At 41.5% G+C, this 27,478-nt stretch overlaps 1 protein-coding gene across 2 annotated transcripts in view; it reads right to left on the reverse strand.

Annotated features, from left to right (window-relative positions):
• Nucleotides 1–27,478, reverse strand: part of LOC124612538 (cytosolic carboxypeptidase-like protein 5) — a 174,620-nt gene that overhangs the window by 4,043 nt on the left and 143,099 nt on the right. For both annotated transcript variants that reach the window (XM_047140811.1, XM_047140819.1), the window contains exon 10: nucleotides 142–336. In XM_047140811.1, coding sequence (XP_046996767.1) covers nucleotides 142–336 — 195 coding nt within the window. The remainder of the gene's footprint in view (nucleotides 1–141; nucleotides 337–27,478) is intronic.

Consider the following 27,478-nt stretch of genomic DNA (forward strand, 5'->3'; position numbering starts at 1 on the left):
CTTCAAATGCAGACATCACTGAAACAATTTGTAGTGCGAGTAATGATATAGGAATTTATAATTCTTCAGTCAAAATGATAACTAACATATACAGCACTCCTTGATATTTATGTCATCCAAGAGCGTAACTTGTTCGCCTACCTGTGAGATGGGCTGTGAGTTACGTGCTTGCCTCTGAGCTCTTGACATTTTGTGTCCATGTGCTTGCTCTGGAATACAATGAGCACGCAGCCAGTCCCTTATCCCAGTTAGAGAACGGAACTCAGAATTGGGTATGCGACTCCATGGGTTCTGTCCTGAAAGGTCCAATATTGACACGCCAAGAGCTCTTCCAACCTATGGAGCAGATAACAAATTAGAGAACACAAAAGATTTTTTTACACATAACTGTCACTGTAACTAAAAATCAGCTTTTGTTAGGTATGTACATACATACTCTGCAGGCCATTGTATAGTCCATGGTGGAAGGTACCTCATATAAGTAGGGAATTGGAATTCATAAGTGAAACAATTACAAAATTATTATTGATAAGGAAGATAAGGGTTTAATATATCATCGATGATGAGGTCATTAGACATGGAGCATAAGTTGGATTGAGAAAAGATGGGAAAGGAAACTGGTCATGCGCTTTCAAAGGAACTAACCTGGCAGCTGCCTTAAGGTATCTAGGGAAATCATAGAAAAGCTAAATTTGGATAGCCAGATGAAGATCTGAACTGCCTCCCTCCTGAATATGAATGTCAGTGTGTTACAATCCATCAAGTTTTATGTTTGTCTGCTGATGATGACAGATATCCCATTAGGCATATGTCTGTAATAATTTCAGATACCTCTACAACTTGGAACAAGCTGCTACAGTCACAGCAACTGTTCAAAGTTACAGCCCCAGATTATAAATAGACACAACAGTGTCATACAAAGTTCTGTTGTACATATTGAAACAGCCAATTTGTTTACCATGTGCAATCAAAAATACACTACAATAGCATTCTTGACAAACTGACTCTAGGAATAGTATATCAAGGAAAATAATCAATGTTTGATTATTTGGTACTTTCCCTTCAATCCATCTGCCAGAAGAAGGAGCAATTGGTTCTGAAAACTTACACATTTTCATATCCTTTTAATGTGTTTTTCCTGCACTGCTTGATGAGCTGACTTTAGGAGTAGGATTCATTAATACTACACAAAATCTGAATATGGCACTGACTGATTAGGAAAAACACAATCCACATGAAGATCACAGCAACCAAAACAGTGGTCTATAAAATATGACGAAACGGTCACATACTCGGAAAAGTTTTATCAGAAAAGAAACATCTATTTCTCTAATAAAGACAAAGTCAGTGCAGTTGTACCTAGCAGATTCTCTTCAGTCTCAACAGATGTTTTGTACACAATATTTTCTTCATGTGAACCCACAAGAAGAAATCAGGTGAATAAGGTGGACAAAAACCATGACCATCTCTTTCTACATCTACTTCTCACACAGTTGTTGATGGGCAATATTTGCAAAGTGAGCCAGGGAATGAATGCTTGTAAGACACACACACACACACACACACACACACACACACACACACATACACACGGTGCCTCTAGTACACACACACACAAACACGGTGCCTCTAGTATCAGTGGGTGTGCTGTCCGTATGTAGAATGGGGAAGGTATGCGATCTAGTTGAGTTTGACCGAGGGCAGATTGTGATGATCCGGCATCTCCGTACGAGCATTTCAGAAGTTGCATAACTTGTCAGGTGTCCGAGGAAAGCTGTAGTGAGTGTCTTCAACATGTGATGAAACCAAGGTGAAACCATGTCGAGAAGTTGTGGGATTGGGCGACCACACCTCATTACAGAATGTTGGATGCTGTAGGCAGGGCAGACTGGTAAAATAGAACAGGCAGTGAACTAAGGGCATAACTAACATCAGACTTTAATGCTGGGCAGAGTACAAGTGTGCCTGAAAACACAGTGCACCGTACGCTCCTAACAACGGGCTTCCGCAGCTGATAGCCCATGCATATGTCAATGTTAACACCACAACATCGGCACCAATGGCTGAAATGGACACATGACCTTCAGCACTGGACATTGGAACAGTGGCAGAGCATCGTGTGATCTGATGAATCATGATACCTTCTTCATCACGCTGATGAGGGCGGTGCAAATCGATCATCTTCTAAGGAAACAACTCCTTGACACCTGTACTGCAGGACGGAGACAGGCTGGCGGCAACTCCTTATGCTCTGGGAAACATTCACATGGGCATCCCTGGATCCAATGGAGCTTGTGCAAGGCAGCATTATAGCCAAGGACTATCATACACTGGTTCCAGCCCACATACACCACTTCATGACAATCATGTTTCCCAATGGCATTGAAATTTTTCAACAAGATAATGCTCCATGTCACAAGTCCAGGACTGTGATGGAGCAGTTTGAGGAACACAGTGGCGAATTATGACTGATGTGCTGGCCACACAATTCACTAGATCTGAATCCGATCAAACACATCTGTGATGTGATTGAACGTTACGTCAGAGCTCATCGCCCCCCTCCCCTGAATTTATGGGAATTAGCTGACTTGTGTGTGCAGATGTGGTGCCAACACCCTCTGGCGACCTACCAAGGCCTCTATGCTTCCATGCCATGATGCATTGCCACTAAGGCCTCTATGCTTCCATGCCATGATGCATTGCCACTGTTATCCATGCCAAAGGTGGACATACTAGCTATTAGTAGGTGGTCATAATGGTCTGCTTGATCAGTGTATATACAGTCAACTTTTTTTAATTTTCTTAGTTGTAGCCACTTTTTTGTTGTTACATGTTTGCTTCATTCTGTTTGTTTTTGTTTTGTTTTCAGATTTCCAACTTGGGTCTACAATTATTTTTTATTGTCAGATATTGTTTTCCCGTGGCCAAATGAAATGCTCAAAATCTCTACCATTAACTATAACACAAGCTTCTAAACGCCGCATTGTGGGTTGTCTTATACGCTCCCATATTCCAGGTGTTTGCTGTACCTGCTGAAATCCTTCTTAAATATGCTAGTGACAAATTTTAACATTCACAATAGGTCTTGAATGCACTATGTACCATAATTTTTCCCAAAACTGATTAGTGATGGCCAAGCTGTTGCCACCCCATGACCTATCCATTTGTTTGGGAAATGCTGATTTAAAATTGTTCTTGCTTGTAGAGCAAAATGAAGAGGTGTCCTGCCATGCACAGAACACATGTTCTGATGTAAGTGTAGTGGAACTTCTTCCAACAAAATATGTAAATGTTCTACTAAAAAAGCACTGCATGATGCTCCACTCATTGTTCCATGCAAAATGAAAGCTGCAATAAATCTGTCTCCAATCATGCCTGCCCATACATTAACACTAAACTGATGCTGATGTCTTGTGAATGGGATTATGGACAAAAAGTGTTGGCCCTGAGCACACATCCTCAGTAACCAAATAGAGAAAAAGCTTTTCTGGACTGAAAACCTGATTCCGTAAGATCATGCACTCTCTGAAGCTGATGTGTATAAAAGAGTTGAGCTCACAACACTTTCCGCACTGTAACACGATTCCTTTCTCAGTTTCTGCTGTTTCTCTGGCACTGCTACAATTTTTGTCCTCAATGCATGAAATGCTCGATTTTTACATCAGGGGTTCTAAGACTGGTCTTCCACAATGACATAACCTTCTTGCAAAAGAGCCTGTCTCCATAAAATGTTCAAGTGGTCTTTGAAAGGTGTTATTGTTCAGTAAATGTCTACTACAAAATCTATCAGCATACAAATATCTGGCCTCAAACACATTGCAATTCTGCAAATCCATACATCAGGTGCTTGTCCACCATATGTAGATTAGAACACATTTTAGAGACAAATGTACAGTACGCACTAGTTCAATAAGAATAAAGCCGAGCACATGTCACCTCCCCCCCCCAGTGGAAGGCAGACACAATAAGTCACTCTCCAGCTGAGATCGCTAACACATGTTTGTTTGGTGGTGCCCATCTCAGAAACAGCCAATATGATTATTGGTGGAGGAAGAATGTTCAGCACACGCCAGACACCAATCCAATATGAACTGTAGAGTAAGCTTCCATTATTGATTGTGTTCTCAATATTAAAAGGCATTGCAAATTTACTAGTACCATGGCAGCTAAGATAAACATAAGAAGGCTTTGACTTGACAATTACCAAAATAAACAAACATCTGAAAAGAAAACATTCCTTTAGAACCAAGCTGGAAAATTGAAAGAAAAAGACAGAAATGAAGCAAAATGCAACAACAAAAAAGGGGGTGAATGGTTTGCCTGGGTGCTCCACAATCACATTTTGAAGATGGAGCCTTACCCCCTTCTTCTTCTTCTGTTGCTTATCCATGAACAGATGTTGATGACCACATGTTGCATCTTTCTTCTGTGAACCACAGTATATAATAGCTGGTCTACACTTAATAGTCCTGTCCACTGCGTTATATTGCCCAACCAAGATGTTCTTCTTTGCCCTTGTCTTCTTTTTCCTTCAATCTTCCCTTCTATTATAAACTGCAGAAGCATATATTTGGTGTTCCACACTATATGTCCTAGGTATGCAGTTTTTGTTCTTTTAAGCATGTCAACATTTCTCACTGCTTGTTCATTTGTTCCAGTACTTCGGTGTTGGTTATTCTTCCAGTCCACGGTATTTTAAGCATTCTGTGATACATCCACATTTCAAAGGCCTCTAACTTCTTCATTGTTGTCATATTTAGTGTCCATCCTTCAGTGCCATGTAGAAGCACGGACCAGATGTAGCATTTTACAAACCAGACTCTAAGGTTTAGGTCTAGGTCTGTGCTTGTAAGAATATTTCTAAATTTTATGAAGAAATTTCAGGTGTTCTCTATGTAACATTTTATTTCCAAGTCTGTTTGCCAGTCTTCACAAAGCCAGGTTTCGAGGTATTTAAACTTGTTAACTCTTTGATTTACAGACTCTTGAAACTGTAGATTTGTATCTTTAAATGAGTCGGACTCTTGTGTGACAATCATAAAATTAGCCTTTTTGATGTAAATATTCAGATCTAGAGTACTGCTGTAATCTCCTACTATGATAACGAGTTGTTGAAGGTCATCTAAATTATCAGCTATCAATACTGTGTCATTGGCACAGGAAATGTTATTGATATACACTACATTAACCTTTATGCCTTTTTCTGCATCATCAGGTGCCTCCTGAAAAACACTCTCAGAGTATAAGTTAAATAACAGGGGTGACAGAATGCATTCTTGTTGGACTCCTCTACATACTCATATACTGACTAAATCTGTGACCTCATTATGAAATTTAATCTGCACTGTCTGATTCCAATATAAATTCTCTATACAGCAGATATCTTTCTCAAATTAATGATATGGTTATAATAGAGGGAAACATTCCACGTAGGAAATATATATCTAAAAACAAAGATGATGTGACTTACCAAATGAAAGTGCTGGCAGGTCGACAGACACACAAACAAACACAAACATACACACAAAATTCTAGCTTTCGCAACCAACGGTTGCCTCGTCAGGAAAGAGGGAAGGAGAGGGAAAGATGAAAGGATTTGGGTTTTAAGGGAGAGGGTAAGGAGTCATTCCAATCCCGGGAGCGGAAAGACTTACCTTAGGGGGGAAAAAGGACGGGTATACACTCGCACACACACACATATCCATCCACACATATACAGACACAAGCAGACATATTTAAAGACCAATGTCTTTAAATATGTCTGCTTGTGTCTGTATATGTGTGGATGGATATGTGTGTGTGTGCGAGTGTATACCCGTCCTTTTTCCCCCCTAAGGTAAGTCTTTCTAAATGACTCCTTACCCTCTCCCTTAAAACCCAAATCCTTTCATCTTTCCCTCTCCTTCCCTCTTTCCTGACGAGGCAACCGTTGGTTGCGAAAGCTAGAATTTTGTGTGTATGTTTGTGTTTGTTTGTGTGTCTGTCGACCTGCCAGCACTTTCATTTGGTAAGTCACATCATCTTTGTTTTTAGATAGATATCTTTCTCACCTATATCAGTTCTTTTGAGAATTTCCATGAGTTTATGATGTACTCTATCGAATGCTTTTTTGTAGTCAATAAAACAGAGGCCTACACTTTTACCCTTATCAAAGCAGTTTTCTACTAGAACTTGTAGCTAATGAATTTCACACATTACCCCACCTACGAAGATAATCTATGCTTGTACCATGTGTGGTGCGTATTCATGTTCAGCGCAAGTGACCAGAGGCAGAGGGTTCCTTTGTGATACAGGGGAAGATCTGCCAATGTGAAAGGCAAGCCTCTGTCCAGTCTCATTCCAATGACTCAGTTACGCTGATATATGCAGTTCCATGGCCGTTCTTGTGGATGATTTTCTTAATCAAAACTGGTTTCTTCTGAGGACAATGGAGGCTTGATGGATAGGAAGTTGTGCTTTGTCTCGTATATCATTAAACTCATGGAGAAGAGCTGCCTTTCATCAAAGTTCACAGGGCAAAATGTGGGTCAATATGACCAGCCTTTCGACAGGAGTTGATCTTAATGTACCACTGGTAATTCCCATTGTGTTATTCAGCTGAGCATGTACAGGAGCACAATATTCTACAGTGGAGTAAACTTGTCAAAGTGCAGTGCACAGGTGTGCCAGGGAGTTTTTATTTTCCATACAGTGCATTTACACTATATGGAATACAGGTTGTTGTTGTTGTTGTTGTTGTTGTGGTCTTCAGTCCTGAGACTGGTTTGATGCAGCTCTCCATGCTACTCTATACTGTGCAAGCTTCTTCATCTCCCAGTACCTACTGCAGCCTACATCTTTCTGAATCTGCTTAGTGTACTCATCTCTTGGTCTCCCTCTACGATTTTTACCCTCCACCCTGCCCTCCAGTACTAAATTGGTTATCTCTTGATGCCTCAGAACATATCCTACCAACCGATCCCTTCTTCTAGTCAAGTTGTGCCACAAACTCCTCTTCTCCCCAATTCTATTTAATACCTCCTCATTAGTTATGTGATCTATCCATCTAATCTTCAGCATTCTTCTGTAGCACCACATTTCGAAAGCTTCTATTCTTTCTAAACTATTTATCGTGCATGTTTCACTTCCACACATGGCTACACTCCATACAAATACTTTCAGAAACGACTTCCTGACACTTAAATCAATACTCAATGTTAACAAATTTCTCTTCTTCAGAAACGCTTTCGTTGCCATTGCCAGTCTACATTTTATATCCTCTCTACTTCGACCATCATCAGTTATTTTGCTCCCCAAACAGCAAAACTCATTTACTACTGTAAGTGTCTCATTTCCTAATCTAATTCCCTCAGCATCACCCAACCTAACTCGACAACATTCCATTATCCTCGTTTTGCTTTTGTTGATGTTCATCTTATACCCTCCTTTCAAGACACTGTCCATTCCGTTCAACTGCTCTTCCAAGTCCTTTGCTGTCTCTGACAGAATTACAATGTCATTGGCGAACCTCAATGTTTTTATTTCTTCTCCATGGATTTTAGTACCTACTCCGAACTTTTCTTTTGTTTCCCTTACTGCTTGCTCAATATACAGATTGAATAGCATTGGGGAGAGGCTACAACCCTGTCTCACTCCCTTCCCAACCACTGCTTCCCTTTCATGTCCCTCGACTCTTGTAACTGCCATCTGCTTTCTGTACAAATGGTAAATAGCCTTTTGCTCCCTGTATTTTACCCCTGCCACCTTCAGAATTTGAAAGAGAGTATTCCAGTCAACATTGTCAAAAGCTTTCTCTAAGTCTACAAAGGCTAGAAACGTAGGTTTGCCTTTCCTTAATCTTTCTTCTAAGATAAGTCGCAGGGTCAGTATTGCCTCATGTATTCCAACATTTCTACGGAATCCGAACTGATCTTCCCCGAGGTTGGCTTCTATCAGTTTTTCCATTCATCTGTAAAAAAATTCGCGTTAGTATTTCGCAGCTGTGACTTATTAAACTGATAGTTCGGTAATTTTCACATCTGTCAACACCTGCTTTCTTTGGGATTGGAATTATTACATTCTTCTTGAAGTCTGAGGGAATTTCGCCTGTCTCATACATCTTGCTCATCAGATGGTAGAGTTTTGTCAGGACTGGCTCTCCCAAGGCCGTCAGTAGTTCTAATGGAATGTTATCTACTCCCGGGGCCTTGTTTCGACTTAGGTCTTTCAGTGCTCTGTCAAACTCTTCACGCAGTATCATATATCCCATTTCATCTTCATCTACATCCTCTTCCATTTCCATAATACTGTCCTCAAGTACATTGCCCTTGTATAGACCCTCTATATACTCCTTCAACCTTTCTGCTTTCCCTTCTTTGCTTAGAACTGGGTTTCCATCTGAGCTCTTGATATTAATGCAAGTGGTTCTCCTTTCTCCAAAGGTCTCCTTAATTTTCCTGTAGGCAGTATCTATCTTACCCCTAGTGAGATAAGCGTCTACATCCTTACATTTGTCCTCTAGCCATTCCTGCTTAGCCATTTTGCACTTCCTGTCGATATCATTTTTGAGACGTTTATATTCCACTTTGCCTGCTTCATTTACTGCATTTTTATATTTTCTCCTTTCATCAATTAAATTCGGTATCTCTTCTGTTACCCAAGGATTTCTACTAGCCCTCGTCTTTTTACCTACTTGATCCTCTGCTGCCTTCACTATTTCATCTCTCAAAGCTACCCATTCTTCTTCTGCTGTATTTATTTCCCCCATTCCTTTCAGTTGTTCCCTTATGCTCTCCCTGAAACTCTGTGCAACCTCCGGTTCTTTCAGTTTATCCAGGTCTCATCTCCTTAAATTCCCACCTTTTTGCAGTTTCTTCAGTTTTAATCTACAGTTCATAACCAATAGATTGTGGTCAGAGTCCACATCTGCCCCTGGAAATGTCTTACAATTTAAAACCTGGTTCCTAAATCTCTGTCTTACAATTATATAATCTATCTGAAACCTTCTAGTATCTCCAGGCTTCTCCCATGTGTACAACCTTCTTTCATGATTCTTGAACCAAGTGTTAGCTATGATTAAGTTATGCTCGGTGCAAAATTCTACCAGGCGGCTTCCTCTTTCATTTCTTACAAGGGAACCTCCCCATCGCACCCCCCTCAGGTTTAGTTATAAGTTGTCACAGTGGATAGGCCATGAAAAACTGAACACAGATCAATCGAGAAAACAGGAAGAAGTTGTGTGGAACTATGAAAAAATAAGCGAAATATACAAACTGAGTAGTCCATGCGCAAGATAGGCAACATCAAGGAACACATAAACATAGGAGCGTCGTGGTCCCGTGGTTAGGGTGAGCAGCTGCGGAACGAGTGGTCCTTGGTTCAAGTCTTCCCTCGAGTGATTAGTTTACTTTCTTTATTTTCGTAAAGTTATGATCTGTCCATTCGTTCATTAACGTCTCTGTTCACTGTAATAAGTTTAGTGTCTGTGTTTTGCGGCCACACCGCAAAACCATGCGATCTGTAGACGAAAGGACGTGCCTCTTCAATGGGAACCGAAAACATTTGATCGCAAGGTCATAGGTCAACCGATTCCTCCACAGGAAAACACGTCTGATATATTCTACACGACACTGGTGACGGCATGTGCGTCACATGACAGGAATATGTTGTTGACCCACCTAACTTGTACACTTGGCGGATGGGTTAAAAGATTCTTCTACCTTGCCCGATTTAGGTTTTCTTGTGGATGTGATAATCACTCCCAAAAAAGTGATGAAAACATCAGAGTTTGTGACATAAACTGAAAATAAAAAATTAAATTTTTCACTCGAGGGAAGACTTGAACCCGGGACCTCTCGTTCCGCGCTGCTCACGCTAACCACGGCGTTACCAAACTCAATTTAACCTTGATGTTGCTTATATTGAGCATGGACTACTCAGTTTGTATATTTTGCTTATCTTGTCATTGTTCCACACAACTTCTTCCTGTTTTCTCGATTGATCTGTGTTCAGTTTTTCAAGGCCTATCCATGCGCCAACTTACAACTAAATCTGAGGGGGATGCGATGGGGAGGTTCCCTTGTTAGCCCCAATCCATATCCACCTACTATGTTTCCTTCTCTCCCTTTTCCTACTGTCGAATTCCAGTCACCCATGACTATTAAATTTTTGTCTCCCTTCACTACCTGAATAATTTCTTTTATCTCATCATACATTTCATCAATTTCTTCATCATCTGCAAAGCTAGTTGCATATAAACTTGTACTACTGTAGTAGGCGTGGGCTTCGTATCTATCTTGGCCACAATAATGTGTTCACTATGCTGTTTCTAGTAGCTTACTGGCACTCCTAGTTTCCTATTCGTTATTAAAGCTACTCCTGCATTACCCCTATTTGATTTTGTATTTATAACCCTGTATTCACCTGACCAGAAGTCTTGTTCCTCCTGCCACCGAACTTCACTAATTCCCACTATATCTAACTTTAACCTATCCATTTCCCTTTTTAAATTTTCTAACCTACCTGCCCGATTAAAGGATCTGACATCCCACGCTCCGATCCGTAGAAAGCCAGCTTTCTTTCTCCTGATAACAATGTCCTCTTGAGTAGTCCCCGCCTGGAGATCCGAATGAAGGACTATTTTACCTCCGGAATATTTTACCCAAGAGGACGCCATCATCATTTAATCATACAGTAAAGCTGCATGCCCTCAGGAAAAATTACGGCTGTAGTTTCCCCTTGCTTTCAGCCGTTTGCAGTACCAGCACAGCAAAGCTGTTTTGGTTAGTGTTACAAGGCCAGATCAGTCAATCATCCAGACTGTTGCCCCTGCAACTACTGAAAAGGCTGCTGCCCCTCTTCAGGAAGCACACGTTTGTCTTTCCTCTCAACAGATACCCCTCCATTGTGGTTGCACCTACTACTGTTTCGTTAAGGCACGCAAGCCTCCCCACCAAAGGCAAGGTCCATCGTTCATGGAGGTACGAGTTACTAATAATACTAATACAAGAGATGCTTATGGACAGAATCTATGTAATTTCAGTTTTTAGTTTAGTAAATGAGTACTTATTTCCAGTTGTTAAGTGAGCTTTTATGTAAAATATGGTCCTATAAACGATGGCTGAGAAGCACTTAATCTGTAAGTGTGATGTCATCAGTGACCTCATTAGTGTTGGTGGCAAATGGATTGGATTGGTAAATGTGGCATACTGCAAAGCCCTGCAATCATGTTATAGTCACTTGGCGGTGAATTAATGAATGACCAGAAAGTTAATGTGCTTTTCTTGCCATTAACTGTGTTACTGGTAGGCTGCATAAATCTCTTCCACTCAGGAATCACTGGCATTTGTAGCGTGAGCTGCACTGAGAGGAGCCACTTAAAATGAATCCACAGTGTATCTTCCAAGCTGTGTGTGAAAATGTCTGATGCAATGGAACTGATACTGTTTGAGTCTAGAATAGTAGTCTGCTGTAGCATACTGCATGAATTATTTTGAAATATCTGAAGTTCCATACCATCTAGGTGACCTACTGCTGTCGCAGAGAAAGACAATTTAAGCCTCTGTTCCTCTTCATATGTTGGAAGAACTGAGACTGGAGTAATGCATTTGGCAGCTCTCTTGCAGTGAAAGTATTCCATTCAGTGAGAGTCGACAGAATGAAATCACCATTATCGAATAAATATTGACAGCATGTTTCACTCGGGACAGGCCTTTCAGTGTGGTGGACAGCTGACAGCTCCAGCTGTCGAACTTTTTTACATACTAGCTCACTTAACAATTGTAAATAAGTAGTCATTTTAATAAACTCAAAATAACTTCACTGTATAAACACAAGTTCAGTGAAGTTAATTTTGTCTACTCGCATAAGATAACTGGACACGAAATGCTGGGGACAGGGAGGTATATTATGTATGTAAACTGAAAAGTGAGCAGTGCTCATAAGAGGGCAGGAGGGGTAGGGGGGAGTTGCCTTTCCTAGAAGAACACTACAGCTGTAATACAGGATGAGTAAGAATCAATTTCCCCTCTAGCAGTGTAGAACAGTTTGCAGAGATTTACACAGATTCTGTCCATATCTGTTTCTTTCATTAGTATTATTAGCAACTAATATTGGTATTACACATAGTTTTAATGTACTTTTTGGAACATAAACACTCCCATTGTATGTCTGCACACAGCATCACCAGTGATTCATAAGGCATGCTGCAGAGGGTTGGAGTAGCATTGTGAAACATACTGTAGCTACATCTTGATGTAGTGGAGTAGATGGAGTGGGGAATCATCTGCTTTGTCTTCAGTTTGCATACCTATGATGAAAGGAGGAAATGCATGATCACATTCTGGTGAGCCACCTTCCTTGTGCTTCTACTCTCCAACCTCCCCCCATTCCCCACCATGTTACACCCTCAAAACACCATTTATCTGTTAATACGACTCAACCACACTTATTTTTAAAAATCTTCAATTTTTCCATCCCCTGTGATCCGGAAACTATTAGTCCTAGAGAAAATCAAGCAACAGATAGTCCAGATTACAATATAAATAATATTATGAAAAGGATAGATTGCTACCCACCATAAAGAAGACACATAAAATTGCAGACAGGCACAACGAAACAACTGTTACACATTGAGCTTTCACCAAAGGTCCTTGTCAGAAAGAAAGAAACACACACACACACACACACACACACACACACACACACACACACACACACATTCACAAATGGACGCACACCTCACATATGCATGAGCATAACAATTTGCAACTACACGATTTTTCCACCTATTCGACATTTTTTGGCCTTTTTTGACTGGGCTGTTCCATAAACAATGATTAACACATTTCTATATTCAATTGGCAGAATTCTACATCTACATTTATACTCCGCAACCCACCCAACGGTGTGTGGCGGAGGGCACTTTATGTGCCACTGTCATTACCTCCCTTTGCGGGAAGAACCACTGCCGGATAGCCTCCATGCGCACTCGAATCTCTCTAATTTTACATTTGTGATCTCCTCGGGAGGTATAAGTAGGGGGAAGCAATATATTCGATACCTCATCCAGAAACACACCCTCTCGAAACCTGGACAGCAAGCTACACCACAATGCAGAGCGCCTTTCTTGCAGAGTCTGCCACTTGAGGTTGCTAAACATCTCCGTAACGCTATCACGCTTCCCAAATAACCCTGTGACGAAGCACCGCTCTTCTTTGGATCTTCTCTACCTCCTCCGTCAACCCGACCTGGCACGATCCCACACTGATGAGCAATACTCAAGTATAGGTTGAACAAGTGTTTTGTAAGCCACCTCCTTTGTTGATCGACTACATTTTCTAAGGACTCTCCCAATGAATCTCAACCTGGCACCTGCCTTACCAACAATTAATTTTATATGATCATTCCACTTCAAATCATTCCGTGCGCATACTCCCAGGTATTTTACATAAGTAACTGCTACCACTGTTTGTTCCGCTATCATATAATCATACACTAAAGGATCCTTCTTCCTATGTATTCGCAATACATTATATTTGTCTATGTTAAGGGTAAGTTGCCACTCCCTGCACCAAGTGCCTATCCGCTGCAGATCTTCCTGCATTTTGCTGCAGTTTTCTAATGCTGCAACTTCTCTGTATACTACAGCATCATCTGCAAAAAGCCGCATGGAACTTCTGACACTATCTACTAGGTCATTTATATATACTGTGAAAAGCAATGGTCCCATAACACTCCTCTGTGGCATGCCAGAGGTTACTTTAACGCCTGTAGATGTCTCTCCATTGAGAACAACATACTGTGTTCTGTTTGCTAAAAACTCTTCAATCCAGCCACACAGCTGGTCTGATATTCCATAGCTCTAACTTTGTTTATCAGGCAACAGTGCGGAACTGTATCGAACGCCTTCCCGAATTCAAGGAAAATGGCATCTACCTGGGAGTCTGTATCTAATATTTTCTGGGTCTAATGAACAAATAAAGCGAGTTGGGTCTCACATGATCGCTGTTTCCGGAATCCATGTTGATTCCTACAGAGTAGATTCTGAATTTCCAGAAATGACTTGATAAGCGAGCAAGAAACATGTTCTAAAATTCTACAACAGATCGATGTCAGAGATATAGGCCTATAGTTTTGCGCATCTGCTCGACGACCCTTCTTGAAAACTGGGACTACCTGTGCTCTTTTCCAATCATTTGGAACCTTCCGTTCATCTAGAAACTTGCGGTACACGGCTGTTAGAAGGGGAGCAAGTTCTTTTGTGTACTCTGTGTAGAATCGAATTGGTATCCCGTCAGGCCCAATGGACTTTCCTCTATTGAGTGATTTCAGTTGCTTTTCTATTCCTTGGTCACTTATTTCGACGTCAGCCATTTTTTTCGTTCATGAGGTGATTGAGAGAAGGAACTGCAGTGCGATCTTCCTCTATGAAACAGCTTTGGAAAAAGGTGTTTAGTATTTCAGCTTTACGCGTGTCATCCTCTGTTTCAATGCCATCATCATCCCAGAGTGTCTGAATATGCTGTTTCGATCCACTTACTGATTTAACGTAAGACCAGGACTTCCTAGGATTTTCTGTCAAGTCAGTACATAGAATTTTACTTTCAAATTCACTGAACGCTTCACGCATAGCCCTCCTTACACTAACTTTGACATCGTTTAGCTTCTGTTTGTCTGAGAGGTTTTGGCTGCATTTAAACTTGCAGTGAAGCTCTCTTTGCTTTCGCAGTAGTTTCCCAACTTTGTTGTTGAACCACGGTGAGTTTTTCCCGCCCCTCACAGTTTTACTCGGCACGTACCTGTCTAAAACACATTTTACAATTGCCTTGAACTTTTTCCATAAACACTCAACATTGCCAGTGTCGGAACAGAAATTTTCGTTTTGATCTGTTAGGTAGTCTGAAATCTGCCTCCTATTACTCTTGCTAAACAGATAAAGCATCCTCCCTTTTTTTGTAATCCTATTTACTTCCATATTCAGGGATGTTGCAATGGGCTTATGATCACTGATTCCCTGTTCTGCACTTACAGAGTTGAAAAGTTTGGGTCTGTTTGTTATCAGTAGGTCCAAGATGATGTCTCCATGAGTCAGTTCTCTATTTAATTGCTCGAGGTAATTTTCGGATAGTGCACTCAGTATAATGTCTCTCGATGCTCTGTCCCTACCACCCGTCCTAAACATCTGAGTGTCCAAGTCTACATTTGGCAAATTGAAATCTCCACCTAAGACTACAACATGCTGAGGAAATTTATGTGAAATGTATTCCAGATTTTTCTCTCAGTTGTTCTGCCACTAATGCTGCTGCGTCGGGAGGTCGGTAAAAGGAGCCAATTATTAACCTAGCTCGGTTGTTGTGTATAACCTCCACCCATAATAATTCACAGGAACTATCGATTTCTGTTTCATTACAGGATAAACTACTACTAACAGCGACAAACACGCCACCACCAGTTGCATGCAATCTATCCTTTCTAAACACTGTCTGTGCCTTTGTAAAAAGAAAAAAAATTTCAGCTTTCTGTACCTATAACAATTTCAGCCTCAGTGCTTTGTATCAGCGCTTGAAGTTCTGGTACTTTACCAACGCAGCTTCGACAGTTTAAAATTACAATAGCGACTGCTGCTTGGTCCCCGCATGTCCTGACTTTGCCTCGTACCTTTTGAGGCTGTTGCCCTTTCTGTACTTGCCCGATTCCATCTAACCTAAAAAGCTGCCCAGTCCATGCCACACAACCCCAGCTACTCGTGTAGCTGCCTGTTGGGTGTAGTGGACTCTTGACCTATCCAGCGGAACATGAAACCCCACCACCCTATGGCGAAAGAATACGTTGGTGCTGTGACAGTGCCCTCGACATTTAACAGTGCCGCCACGACAGTACGCGCAAACGGCGATAGAGGCGCTCCGCAACTCGGTTGAGCGCGGGATCGCCACCTAGCTACGAACGGCGCCAACCGCATGTCACGGCACGGCAGTCAAATGACAGATACTGAGTTGTTAGCGTGTAACCAGCTATTGTTTCTACTTTTGTATATCCACACAGTTATTGGTGATTTAAAGGTTATAACACTTTTTGGCGACGAGGTCGGATATTTTTTTTTTCACTGTGTTGTGGATTTGTGTGTTCGTGACGGGGCAGACAAGGAACAGCTTATGCAAGTGCTCACTGAACAACAAACACAGCTGATGGCTGCTATTCAGGCGTTGTCGACGTCGCTTACTCATCGTCTGTCTTCCTCTTCTCCGCCTCCATTCCCTCCTTACGACGAGACCGCTGAAGACTGGGAGGATTATGAGAAGCGTTTGTGGCAACACTTCTTGGCTTTCGGCGTTGTCGACGCTCCCATGTGTAAGTCGTTATTTCTATCTTGGATTTCCCCACGGATCTATCAGCTGCTATCTCAGTTAGCCCCTCTGCGGGAACCTGCCTCTCTGTCCTTCCAAGAAATGTGTGACTTATTGTCTAACTATTACCAGAAAAACACCCACGTCGTTGCCGCCCGCGTGGCGTTCTACCGGTGTCGTAAACAGCCCCATCAATCTTACCGGGCTTGGGCGGCGGAACTACACAGTCTGAGTAGGAAATGTCAGTTTGTCACGGACACTCATCATGAGTCTTATGCTGATTCAATGGTTAGGGATGCTATTCTATGGCTTGCTCCTGATAAAGAAGTTCGGCAACGTGCCTTACAACTGCCAAACCCGTCACTGTCGGAAGTTCTAAGCATCGCTCAATCCTTTGAAGTGTCTCACGCTGCTGGTGCGCAAATAGACGCATGGTGTGATGTAGGCGCTGTACAGTCCACTTTCGACACGGACAATTTGCCTGTTTCACAGGAGAACGAAGATGTGGCAGTGGTTCACTTGTGTCAACAACGTCACGTTGGGCCGCCACGCTCGCAGCGAAAACAGCAACCACAGAAGCAGGTTCGTTCCGCACTTCCTTCTTGTCCACGTTGTTTCGTACAGCATGACAGGGCCGCGTGTCCAAAATGTTGGGCCACGTGTAATTCATGTAGGAAAAAAGGCCACATTGCTTCTGTGTGTCAGTCCCCTAAAGTTCCGGTCGATGAGGACGAGGCATCGGACAAGGACGTTAACTGTGTGCTTTCTCCAACAAATAAGTTGTTTGTTACTGTTCGTGTTCTGGATAAAGACATTCGCATGCAAGTGGACACTGGCTCTGCAGTAACTCTCATTAATTCTCGCACTTATTTGGAGTTGGGCTCCCCTCCCTTGTCTCCAGTTACGCAAAATCTGAGAACTTATAATAAACAGAAAATTCCTATCATTGGCCAGTTTGATGCTTCCACTGCCTACAAGTCTGTTGTTAGGCCCCTCACGTTTTATGTGGTGGATCATGCGGGCACTGAAAACCTGTTCGGTTATGATGCTTTCCAGTTGTTCGGGTTCTCCATTGATGATGATGTGCACCTCATATCTGAGGATATTCCGTATCAACAGCTGGATGGATTGTGTTCTGAATTTTCATCCGTGTTCTCTGCTGGTCTGGGTCGTGCCCACATTACTCTTAAACCTACAGCTCGCCCTAAGTTTTTCCAGGCACGCCCTATTCCAGTGGCATTGCGTGCACCGGTCAAGGCTGAGATAGACAGATTAACAGCTTTTCTAGGCAAGATTGCTTATTATCACAAATTCATTCCATCCGTGGCAGCGGTAGCTCATCCTCTGCATCAGCTATTACGCAAAAACGTCCCTTTCTGTTGGTCCGACGAGTGTGAGCAGGCTTTTGTCTGCCCGAAGGCTCATTTGCAGTCGGCGCCTTGTCTTGCCACATTCCGTCCGGGTCAGCACTTGGTTCTGGCGACTGACACGTCACAGTATGGCCTAGGGGCTGTTCTCGCCCATCGGTGTAACGATGGGTCGGAACGACCCATCGCCTATGCTTCCAAGACCCTCAACGATGTGCAACGGCGTTACTCTCAAGTCGAAAAGGAGGCGCTCGCTATCATTTATGCTCTAAAAAAGTTCAGCGTTTTTTTGTATGGTTCTAAGTTTCACCTCATCACCAACCACAAGCCGCTGGTCTCTCTGTTCAGCCCATCGGCGTTGCTTCCGGATAAGGCAGCTCACCGCCTGCAACGTTGGGCCTTATACTTGTCTCGTTTTCACTATGAGATTCACTATCGCCCCACGGCCCAGCATGCCAACGCTGACTCATTGTCGCGATTGCCGATGGGCCCCGACTCGGTTTTCGATCGTGATGAAATACTCTGTTTCCACATTGATGAGGAAGAACGTCGTGCAGTCGGGGGTTTTCCACTTACAGGTTCGCAGGTCACGTCGGCTACTGCGTGGGACCCGGTCCTGCGTCAGGTGATCGGTTTTGTTCAACGGGGTTGGCCGGACAGGACCAAGGGCCGGGCATTGGATCCCCTTCGCAACTACCATGCCTTGCGCCTTCGTCTGTCTGTTCGTGATGGTGTTGTTCTTCTGGCCACAGATGGCGCATCTCCACGGGTCGTGGTGCCAGCCTCTCTTCGCAAAGATGTTCTCAAACTGTTGCATGAAGGCCATTGGTGTATTTCTCGGACTAAGTCCCTGGCCCACAGGCACGTTTATTGGCCCGGTATTGATTCGGACATCGCCCACATGGTTGCTGTGTGTGGTCAGTGTGCTCAACAACTGGCTGCACCTCGTACAATGCCCTCTCCGTGGCCTGATCCGGCGTAGCCATGGGAACGGGTGCACGCTGACTTTGCTGGCCCCTTCCTCGGTACTTATTGGCTACTGTTGATTGACGCCTTCTCGAAGTTTCCGTTTGTTGTTCGATGTCCGTCGCCCACCACTGCAGCGACGACGCTGGCTTTGCCCAAAATCTTTGCGCTAGAAGGTCTTCCATCCATGATCGTCACGGACAATGGCCCTCAGTTCTCTTCGCGGGCCTTCCGTGATTTTTGTACTGGACAAGGGATTCATCACGTTACAGCACCGCCCTTCCATCCGCAATCGAATGGGGAGGTCGAGCGCCTTGTCCGCACTTTCAAAAGCCAGATGAAAAAATTCCTTAGTGATTTTTTCACAGATGATGCTCTGCTGCAATTTCTGAGTTCTTATCGCTTCACGCCTCTGGGTGATTGCAGCCCTGCTGAACTCTTGCATGGCTGCCAACCGCGCACTCTACTGCACCTGCTTCACCCTGTCAGGCCTTGTGCTGTGTCCCCTAGTGCGGGAAAATGCTCGGTGGGCGCCGACGTGTGGGCACGAGGGTACGGATCTCGCCCTAAATGGATTCCAGGGGTGGTCAAGGCTCTTCGCGGCCGCCGGCTTTGTGCAATACGTATGGACGACGGCATGGTTGTTCGCCATTACGACCAGATGCGCCCACGAGTGGTGGCCACGCGGGTGCCACCGCCCCTTCCTTCGCCTCCACCAGCCCGAGAAGCCAGTCCTGTGGCTGCTGCCGATCTACCGTACGTGTTGATGCAGCCGATGTCGCTACCGCTTCCGAGTACGCCGGAACCGGCCCCAGTCGCAACGCCACCTTCTCCGGGACCCATCTCGCTGGAGCACACCCCCAGGTCCACGACACCTATGGATGCTGCTCCAGAGTTTTCACCCATCATCTCGTCCAGGAGGCATGTTCCACGCACGAGCTTCCATCCTGGACATTTTCGACCATACTCTCGTGTCTCTCCGTGGGATCTTCTTGGGGCCTCACAAGAGGCCATGGATGTCTCTGCACTGTCCATGTCTCCAAGGAAGTGAGGTTTTTTTTTTTTTTTTTTTTTTTTTTTGTTTTTTTTTTTTTTTTTTTTTTTTTTTTTTTTTTTTTTTTTTTTTTTTTTTTTTTTTTGTTTTTTTCAAACAAGGGGGGAAAAGTGTTGTGGCAGTGCCCTCGACATTTAACAGTGCCGCCACGACAGTACGCGCAAGCGGCGACAGAGGCGCTCCGCAACTCGATTGAGCGCGGGAGCGCCATCTAGCTACGAACGGCGCCGGCCGCACGTCACGGCACGGCAGTCGAATGACAGATACTGAGTTGTTAGCATGTAACCAGCTATTGTTTCTACGTTTGTATGTCCACGCAGTTATTGGTGATTACAGGTTATAACAGTTGGATTCCATAACTTCTGACTCACTTTTTTCTGGACAAAAGCTTTCTATCTCAAACTGCTCTTCTCTGCCATCCCCAACTGATAGTTTGATCATCACAGAAACACCCAAGGAATGTTCCTCTGGCAGTGAAAAATTGAGAAGCTAATATACTACAAGAGACACATTCAACATGGGCTCACATGAGGCGAATATAAAAGGAAATACTGTCCTGAGCAATTCATAGAATAATTATGAGCCCAAGACAAAGCTATTCTTATTTCATTTTTCTCTCTCCTTCCCAACTAAGTAAAAACACTTGTATACAAGCATTTAATAGTGTTATCACCTCAAAATCTAGAACTGTTATTATCAAATAACAACAAATGAATCTAGTGTTGAGATGAACACCTATAGTAAATGCTTGTAAACAACTGTTCATAAGGACAAGAGCAGGAACTATCTGACCTGTAAAGAAGAAAAACTAATTGGCATTAGCAAATGTCCTTACATTTCCCATATTCCATAGTAATCTTGTTCTTTGAGGAAATACAACACAACAATTTTAAGAGTATACTTATTGCAAATTGATATGCAGATATGTGTGCTTATGGCTCTTTGATTGCTTTGGTTTTGAGAAGAAAACCTAAATAATCTCTCTACAGTAGTGTGTAGCAAATATTAGACAACAACGGGAGGGGTTTCTCTTAAACTGGAAATTACTATATGCTAGAATGAGGTCTTGGTTTGCGCTATTGGACCAGAGTGGGTACTGTTTGTTATGGCATAATGTGTTATCGAAAAGCTGCTGGAAGCAAATTTGCTTACTTTCAGTTTACTAGCAGTCAGTTTCCTACTAATTCATAATTATTCTCCTCAACTATAGGGCAACATTGTGCAACTAGGGGAGAGGGGAGCAGTGTCAGGGTACTGTATCACAGTATCTCTTCTATATGTCTGCTGACTATTGCACCTATATGACTTGTAGAATTAAATCAGATAGTGGGGTTGGGGAAGGGGGAGGTGCTTAATAAATTCATAACCCTTGCAAGAAGCATAATTAAAACTGCAACAGCACTTTACAATCCAAAGTAGCGTAATTCAGTGTGCTTTTGCATGGGCATATTGCTGTGGATTTATTACAAATCTGTTCGCAACTGATTTTTCTTTATTTTTTTATTTATTTTTTACTTTTGTGAGGATGATCTTCCATGTGCATAACTACATTCAGTATGCACCCCTTGGACGATTGTCCTTTGCTATGTTTCACTGAAGACAGGATTTGTGGCTCCCTGTGCAATAACGACGATGAACTCTATGGCTCGACACCTATTTCAGTATCATTTGTACTTGTTAAGCATGTGACGTCATCACTGTACTCCTTACGTACACTGTCCTCACAGTTGAGCATATATGACACCACATATTCCACTGACTCATATTACAGCAATGCTAATGGTTCAGTTGCCACTCTCTCTTTGTGGAATTCCTTGGGTTGTTTTCCAATGACATGTCAACTAAAGCAACTGTCGATGTATATATAATGCCTTTGTTTATCACTGCCATTTCTCTGCTTTGTATCAACATCACTGGCACTGTAGCACTGTTGTGAGTTGCTCATTGACTAAGCAGTTCAAGTACGCTCCATAGCCTCATGCTGTAGTCATAACTGGATACCCCCAGTCACACCCCTGTTGCCAGTAGCAGCCAATATTGTGGCCCTGTTGCCACTAGAAGCCAATTTTTTGGTTGCATGGTAGACATTATGTGGGGAATCAAATACTGTAAATATCATTGGCCTTTTGCAACATCACACTCAAGAGATTTCTTGCAAGACATGCCCACCTATCCTTATAAAAGTGATCTACCTATGAATAAAACTACTAGCACTACTCTCATTGTGATGCAACCAGGTGTGAGACCAAAAAACTTTGCCAAAGATAGATTTAAAGAGCAAAATGGTATATGCCAGTGATTTTGTCATCTGTGTAACTGTTACAAATTATGTGTCATGTAATGAAATGGATGTTTGTATTGGAGGTTTGATGAATTTTCTGAAATGAAACAAGCTGTAGAATACTTTTGTTGATACAATTAGAAACTAGTTTGATCTACTTGAGGACTTATGCACTTGAAATGAGAAAAACAAATGCAAAAATCAAAATAATGGTCATGTGTGGTAAAATGTAGCTTCTAGACGTAAGTACTTGACACGAGACTCACCAAACACGAAATTATACTCATATTTTAATTATGAGAGCAAGCATTTTCTGTGTGAATAATTTCACAAAATAATTAACAAAAACTACTTATTTATTTTTCCTGTGGATTTTACAGAACATGATGTCCTGGAATTACTTCAAAGCTCAAAAACATCCAGTGGCTGAGATGACATATCATCTAGATTACTTAAGTAACACAGAAATAAACTGATAACCATCAATATCTACTAAACTGTTCAACTGGCAAGAGGACATTTCCTAACCTATCCAAAAACATCAAGATGTGGCCAGTATATCAAAAAGGAAGAAACAATGGTGTACAAGCTCAAAGGTCAGTTTCATTGTTATTGTCTTGGTGAGTCAGTATGATGAACAGTGAAATGGACTGTCAATTCATGCATTTAGTGACTGGAAGAAAGATGTATAAGACAATGGATTCATGTGTAAGTGACAGATGCTGCTGTACTTGACACCAAGGAACCTTTCTTTAAGTGTTATTGTAACTACAAACTGAAGATGATCACATGACTGAAATTGGTTGTCTGCAAGTAAGAACAATATCACTGCCCTTTTTTTATGCTTCCTTGATGTAGTTCTTTGAATACAGATGCACTGAAACTGTGCAGCATTGTTTACAGAATAATACATGAAAACTTGGCACCTTGGAACCGAAAAAAAAAGAGTTATTGTTATTTCAGTCACTGAAACTAGAACCAAAGCTTAGAACACAGTCAAATAAACATACACCACATAAAATCTGGTTATTTGTCCTTTCACAAACCCAATAATCAGATGCAGGTTGTGCAGACTTTTACAAATGTGCTACAGTGTGGTGGCCTATAGCCTTTTGAATTACAAGGGTGGTAGTAGTAGTAACTGAATTGAATATATTAACTTTATTTATATAAACTGAGTTGTTTAAATATATTTCAGTTTTATAATTAATCATTTCACATTGCAAGGAATAAAATAAAATTAAAGTAAAACAATGATGAAACCAGCAGGATTTGAACCCCAACCACCAAGCTACAAGTCCATACTTGTAACCACTTTGCTATCTATTGCTCATACTCTATGGATAAATCTTTAGTGTGTGTTTTACCTTGCCATATGACCCACTCAGACAAAATATTATAGGGACTTGAAAGGAGCATCTACCCCCTTCTGTTCACATAGTTTGAGCCAAATCGAAGAGCCTTGTCCCATGCCTTCCTGTTGATGGATTTATATTTGGAGAAGGTTTAACTAATTCTTTAAATCTCTCTTTCTCCTTCTATGGGCTACTGGAAAAGGGCCTCTTTAGCAAATCAGCTACAGCAGATACTTTCATACTAAAAGAAGGTGGCATTTTCCACTGTTGCGGCAATAATTTAGTTTTAGCCTTCAATGCCATTCTCAAGTGATTTTGTAGTTCTCCACTATAAAACTATGCCTTACATATTAAAATGTCAATGTCTTTAAAACTTGTATATGCTATTCACTTTGGATCACAAATGCTGTCTTGTTGGTTTAACAGTTTGACATTTACAAAGGTGTAATAATTTAGTACATGTCAAGCTGTCAAACCAACAAAACAGTATTTGTAAACCAAAATGAATAGGAAACACAAATTTAAAGATGCTGACATTTCAATTTGAAAGGCATAGCTTTCTACTGCAGAACCACAAAATCACTTGAGAACAGTCTGGAAGGCTGAAACTAGTTGTGTGGTACACTCTGTGGGGAGGGCAAACCTTTCATCCTAAATTTAGTTGTATATGTGCTTTGTACAACCATCTGTAGCCTTTTGACTTTCAAAGGCAGGAATTGTAACTATGTTTAATATATTCATTTTATGTATATAAATTAAAGTGTTTAAATATACTTAAATTTTACAATTAACTGTTTAACAATGGGAGGAATAAATGTGATAAATGTTGGCAACAGTGGGGATTGAACACAGGCCAATACATTACAAGTCACTGCAGCTAACCATTCACCCACAAAGCCATTTTTGCAACAGCCCCTGAAAAACTCTTCATAATCTACACTCGTATAACACATTACAAACAATTTCAATGGAAAAGATTGACCTGGTGCTGTGACCCACATGGCACTCTCAGTGCAGGAAGGAAAGATGTCACATCAGAGAATGCACAGTTGAAACAGGCAGCTGTGTCACTTCTCTGAGCTTGAGTTGATCTTAGCACAGATGACCACAATTTCAGCACTTGACACTTGTTTCTAGTTATCATGAAGAGAGCAATAAAAAACATCTTTTTGCCCATTTTATGTACATACCAGCACGCATTCAAATAAAAACAGTGTGATTTTAGTCCAATTTCCAGTTGCACTCATAGAGAAATAGCATAATTTTAGTGCAATTTCTGCCTTCATTTGAAGAGAAATGGCAAAATTTTAGTGCGATATTTACAGTGTGCTACAGCATATTAGCACATGATAACCAGCTGCCACTTCCAAGAACAATAGCGTATTGCATAGTAAATAATAATGTTTTCTTTGTTATTAGATTAATAAGACAGAAAAACATTTCATTTTTTCAATAATTATTCAATGCTACATCAAAATTGTGGCTACGTAGCCAGATGCTTGGCCAAACGTTGCACCTACTGATAGGTCTGAATCCCATATTATGTACGATAAATTTAAATAAGCAACCAAATGAGACTTTGGTAGCCGGTAGCAACAGTATTCAATATTCGAATGGCCATATAAGCCAGTGGGGCACATGCACAGGGCAGTCTCTACTGGACAGTCTTGGAGAGCAGTCTATAGTGACCAGTTTCATGGGGATGAGTGGGTAAAGTTATTTGAACAGTTCAGACTCTCAACAGTTTCCATATGATTTTGGACTCTTTAACTATTTTGAGGGTGTGGTGCACTTAGATTACTCTTGTACACAGACTGCACTAAGTTTATATGGCACTCAGTTTTCGACTTTATGTGGACTGGCTGGACTTTGGAACCTTTTTGGACAGTATCAGACCCTGTTACTTATACACAGTTGGAGTATACTGACAGTCTGCAGGCACCAAGGCCACAAGAGGGCTTTGAAGAATATAAAAGACAGTTGTATTTGCTGCAATGGGTTGTTTTGGGGAAGGAGACCAGACAGCGAGGTCATTGGTCTCATCGGATTAGGGAAGGATGGGGAAGGAAGTCGGCCATGCCATTTCAAAGGAACCATCCCGGCATTTGACTGGAACGATTTAGGGAAATCACGGAAAACCTAAATCAGGATGGCCAGATGCGGGATTGAACCGTCGTCCTGCCGAATGCGAGTCCAGCGTCTAACCACTGCGCCACCTCGCTCGGTATTTTCCGGAATAAGTGAATAGACAGTTTATTAGTAAATAAGTGAATATTTATCACTTATTATGGGATGTATGAATTTCCTTTTCACCTTGAGTCAGTGCTGCCTAGCTGTTCCCAATTATGAACAGATTCAATAAAATCTGAAGACATTCAGAGTTTGAAGAAGTTAATGTGAGTAACTATTATCAGGGCTTCTTAGACCAAAATACAATGAGCCATTGCCTTTGCAGGTGCCAGTATAAGCAGACTGTTTTAGTATAGCTCACAGAGTGTATTTTTCACTGCACCATATATATTTAGGTTTCTTAATGTTCCAATCACACAAGGAAACTGGGAACAGTGCCTGGTTGTACACATCTGTGCAAGATGTGATTGGTAGATTGGTACAGGTTTATCTTTGCAGTGAGTATGTAGCAAGACATAGTTTTCCACTCTGAAAGTGAGGTCTTGTCATTTTCTATGTATGTCTTTGTAGGGCAGTACAGGAGTAGAAAGGCAGTCTTTAACCCCCCACTCTGTGTGTCTAATTTTTTCCTTGTGATCATTATGCAAAATGTAAGTTTGAGAATGTAATACATTTCCTGAGTGATATGCAACTGTAGGTTGTTGGAATTTTGAAAGCTAGCCTCTCTGCAGATCACAACACTTTTCTTGTAGCATCTCTTATTCAAGTTTTTTCGAGACACACTTGATCTGACTAAACAAACCCATGATACAGCACACAATTTCCCTTTGGAACTTCTCTATATTTTCCATCAATCCAGCTTGCTAAGGGTCCCAAATCAACAGCCAGTATTTAAGAGTTGGGTTGACCATGGATTTTGTGGATGAATTAAATGTCCTTGGAATCTTCAGATAAATGTGTCTCACATCTGACTTCACTACAGTTGGATTTATATGATAATTCAACAACAAATCACTTCAGACAGATTCTCAAAGATATTTACAGGCAGTGACTGAGACCAGTAATTGACCATTTATTGTGCAGCCACCTAATGTCAAGTATTATTTCTACTTGTTTATTTATTTCCATTTATTTGTGTGGCAGATATTCTGCTAGTCATTGCATCAAGTACTGATTATCTTCATGTATCATGGCATTTCAGAATAGTTTTCTGTCCTTTCTCTGTGTACAGCTGCATTATCTGCGAGTATCCTCAGAGAGCTAAAAAGATTGACTGCTAGGTTGTTTGGAAGTATTGTGAACAAAATCTATTTTATCATATTTCCTAGAGATACAGTGGATGCCAATGTTATGTCTGACGATATCTCCCACTTAAGAATGGCACACTGTGTTTTGTTTGCTAGAAACTTTTCAGTTAATTCAGATTTGGTTTGTAACATTTTTTAAGTGTCTATTTTGTTTAGCCAGTGATGTTGTAGGCTGACAGACTTTCCAGATATCAAGAAACATGACATCAACTTAGACTCTGCTATCTTCAATCTTCTTGACCTCATGAACAGAGCCATACAAGTATTTTGCAATTATTTTCTTTTGTAGGTGTACTATAGTTTCCCAGTATCCTGCTAGTAAGTAGATAACTTCCATTTGCTTTACCTGCAATGGATTTTATTTAATCTCTAGACATTGTTACACCCAGGTATTTTTACGACATGGCTGATTCTAACTATGATTCATTAACTGTGCAGTGTAAGACATTCATTCTTATACTTACTAATTCAGTCTTACATTTAGTGAATAGTATAACTTCAGATTCTCTAAATTTATTTAAACATTATGTTCCATAAATTCCATCATGAGCTAAACCATGGAATGAGTCAAATTATACTGTATATAACTGGCAGAAGCAATCACTGCAGGCTTCTTTTGTATAGTATACTAACAACTAATTATGACTTGTGCTGATCTACTTACACTGATATGAGGGCTATCCACAAAGTACATTG

Source organism: Schistocerca americana, chromosome 1, assembly GCF_021461395.2.
Source record: "Schistocerca americana isolate TAMUIC-IGC-003095 chromosome 1, iqSchAmer2.1, whole genome shotgun sequence".
In the NCBI taxonomy this organism is placed as follows: domain Eukaryota; kingdom Metazoa; phylum Arthropoda; class Insecta; order Orthoptera; family Acrididae; genus Schistocerca; species Schistocerca americana.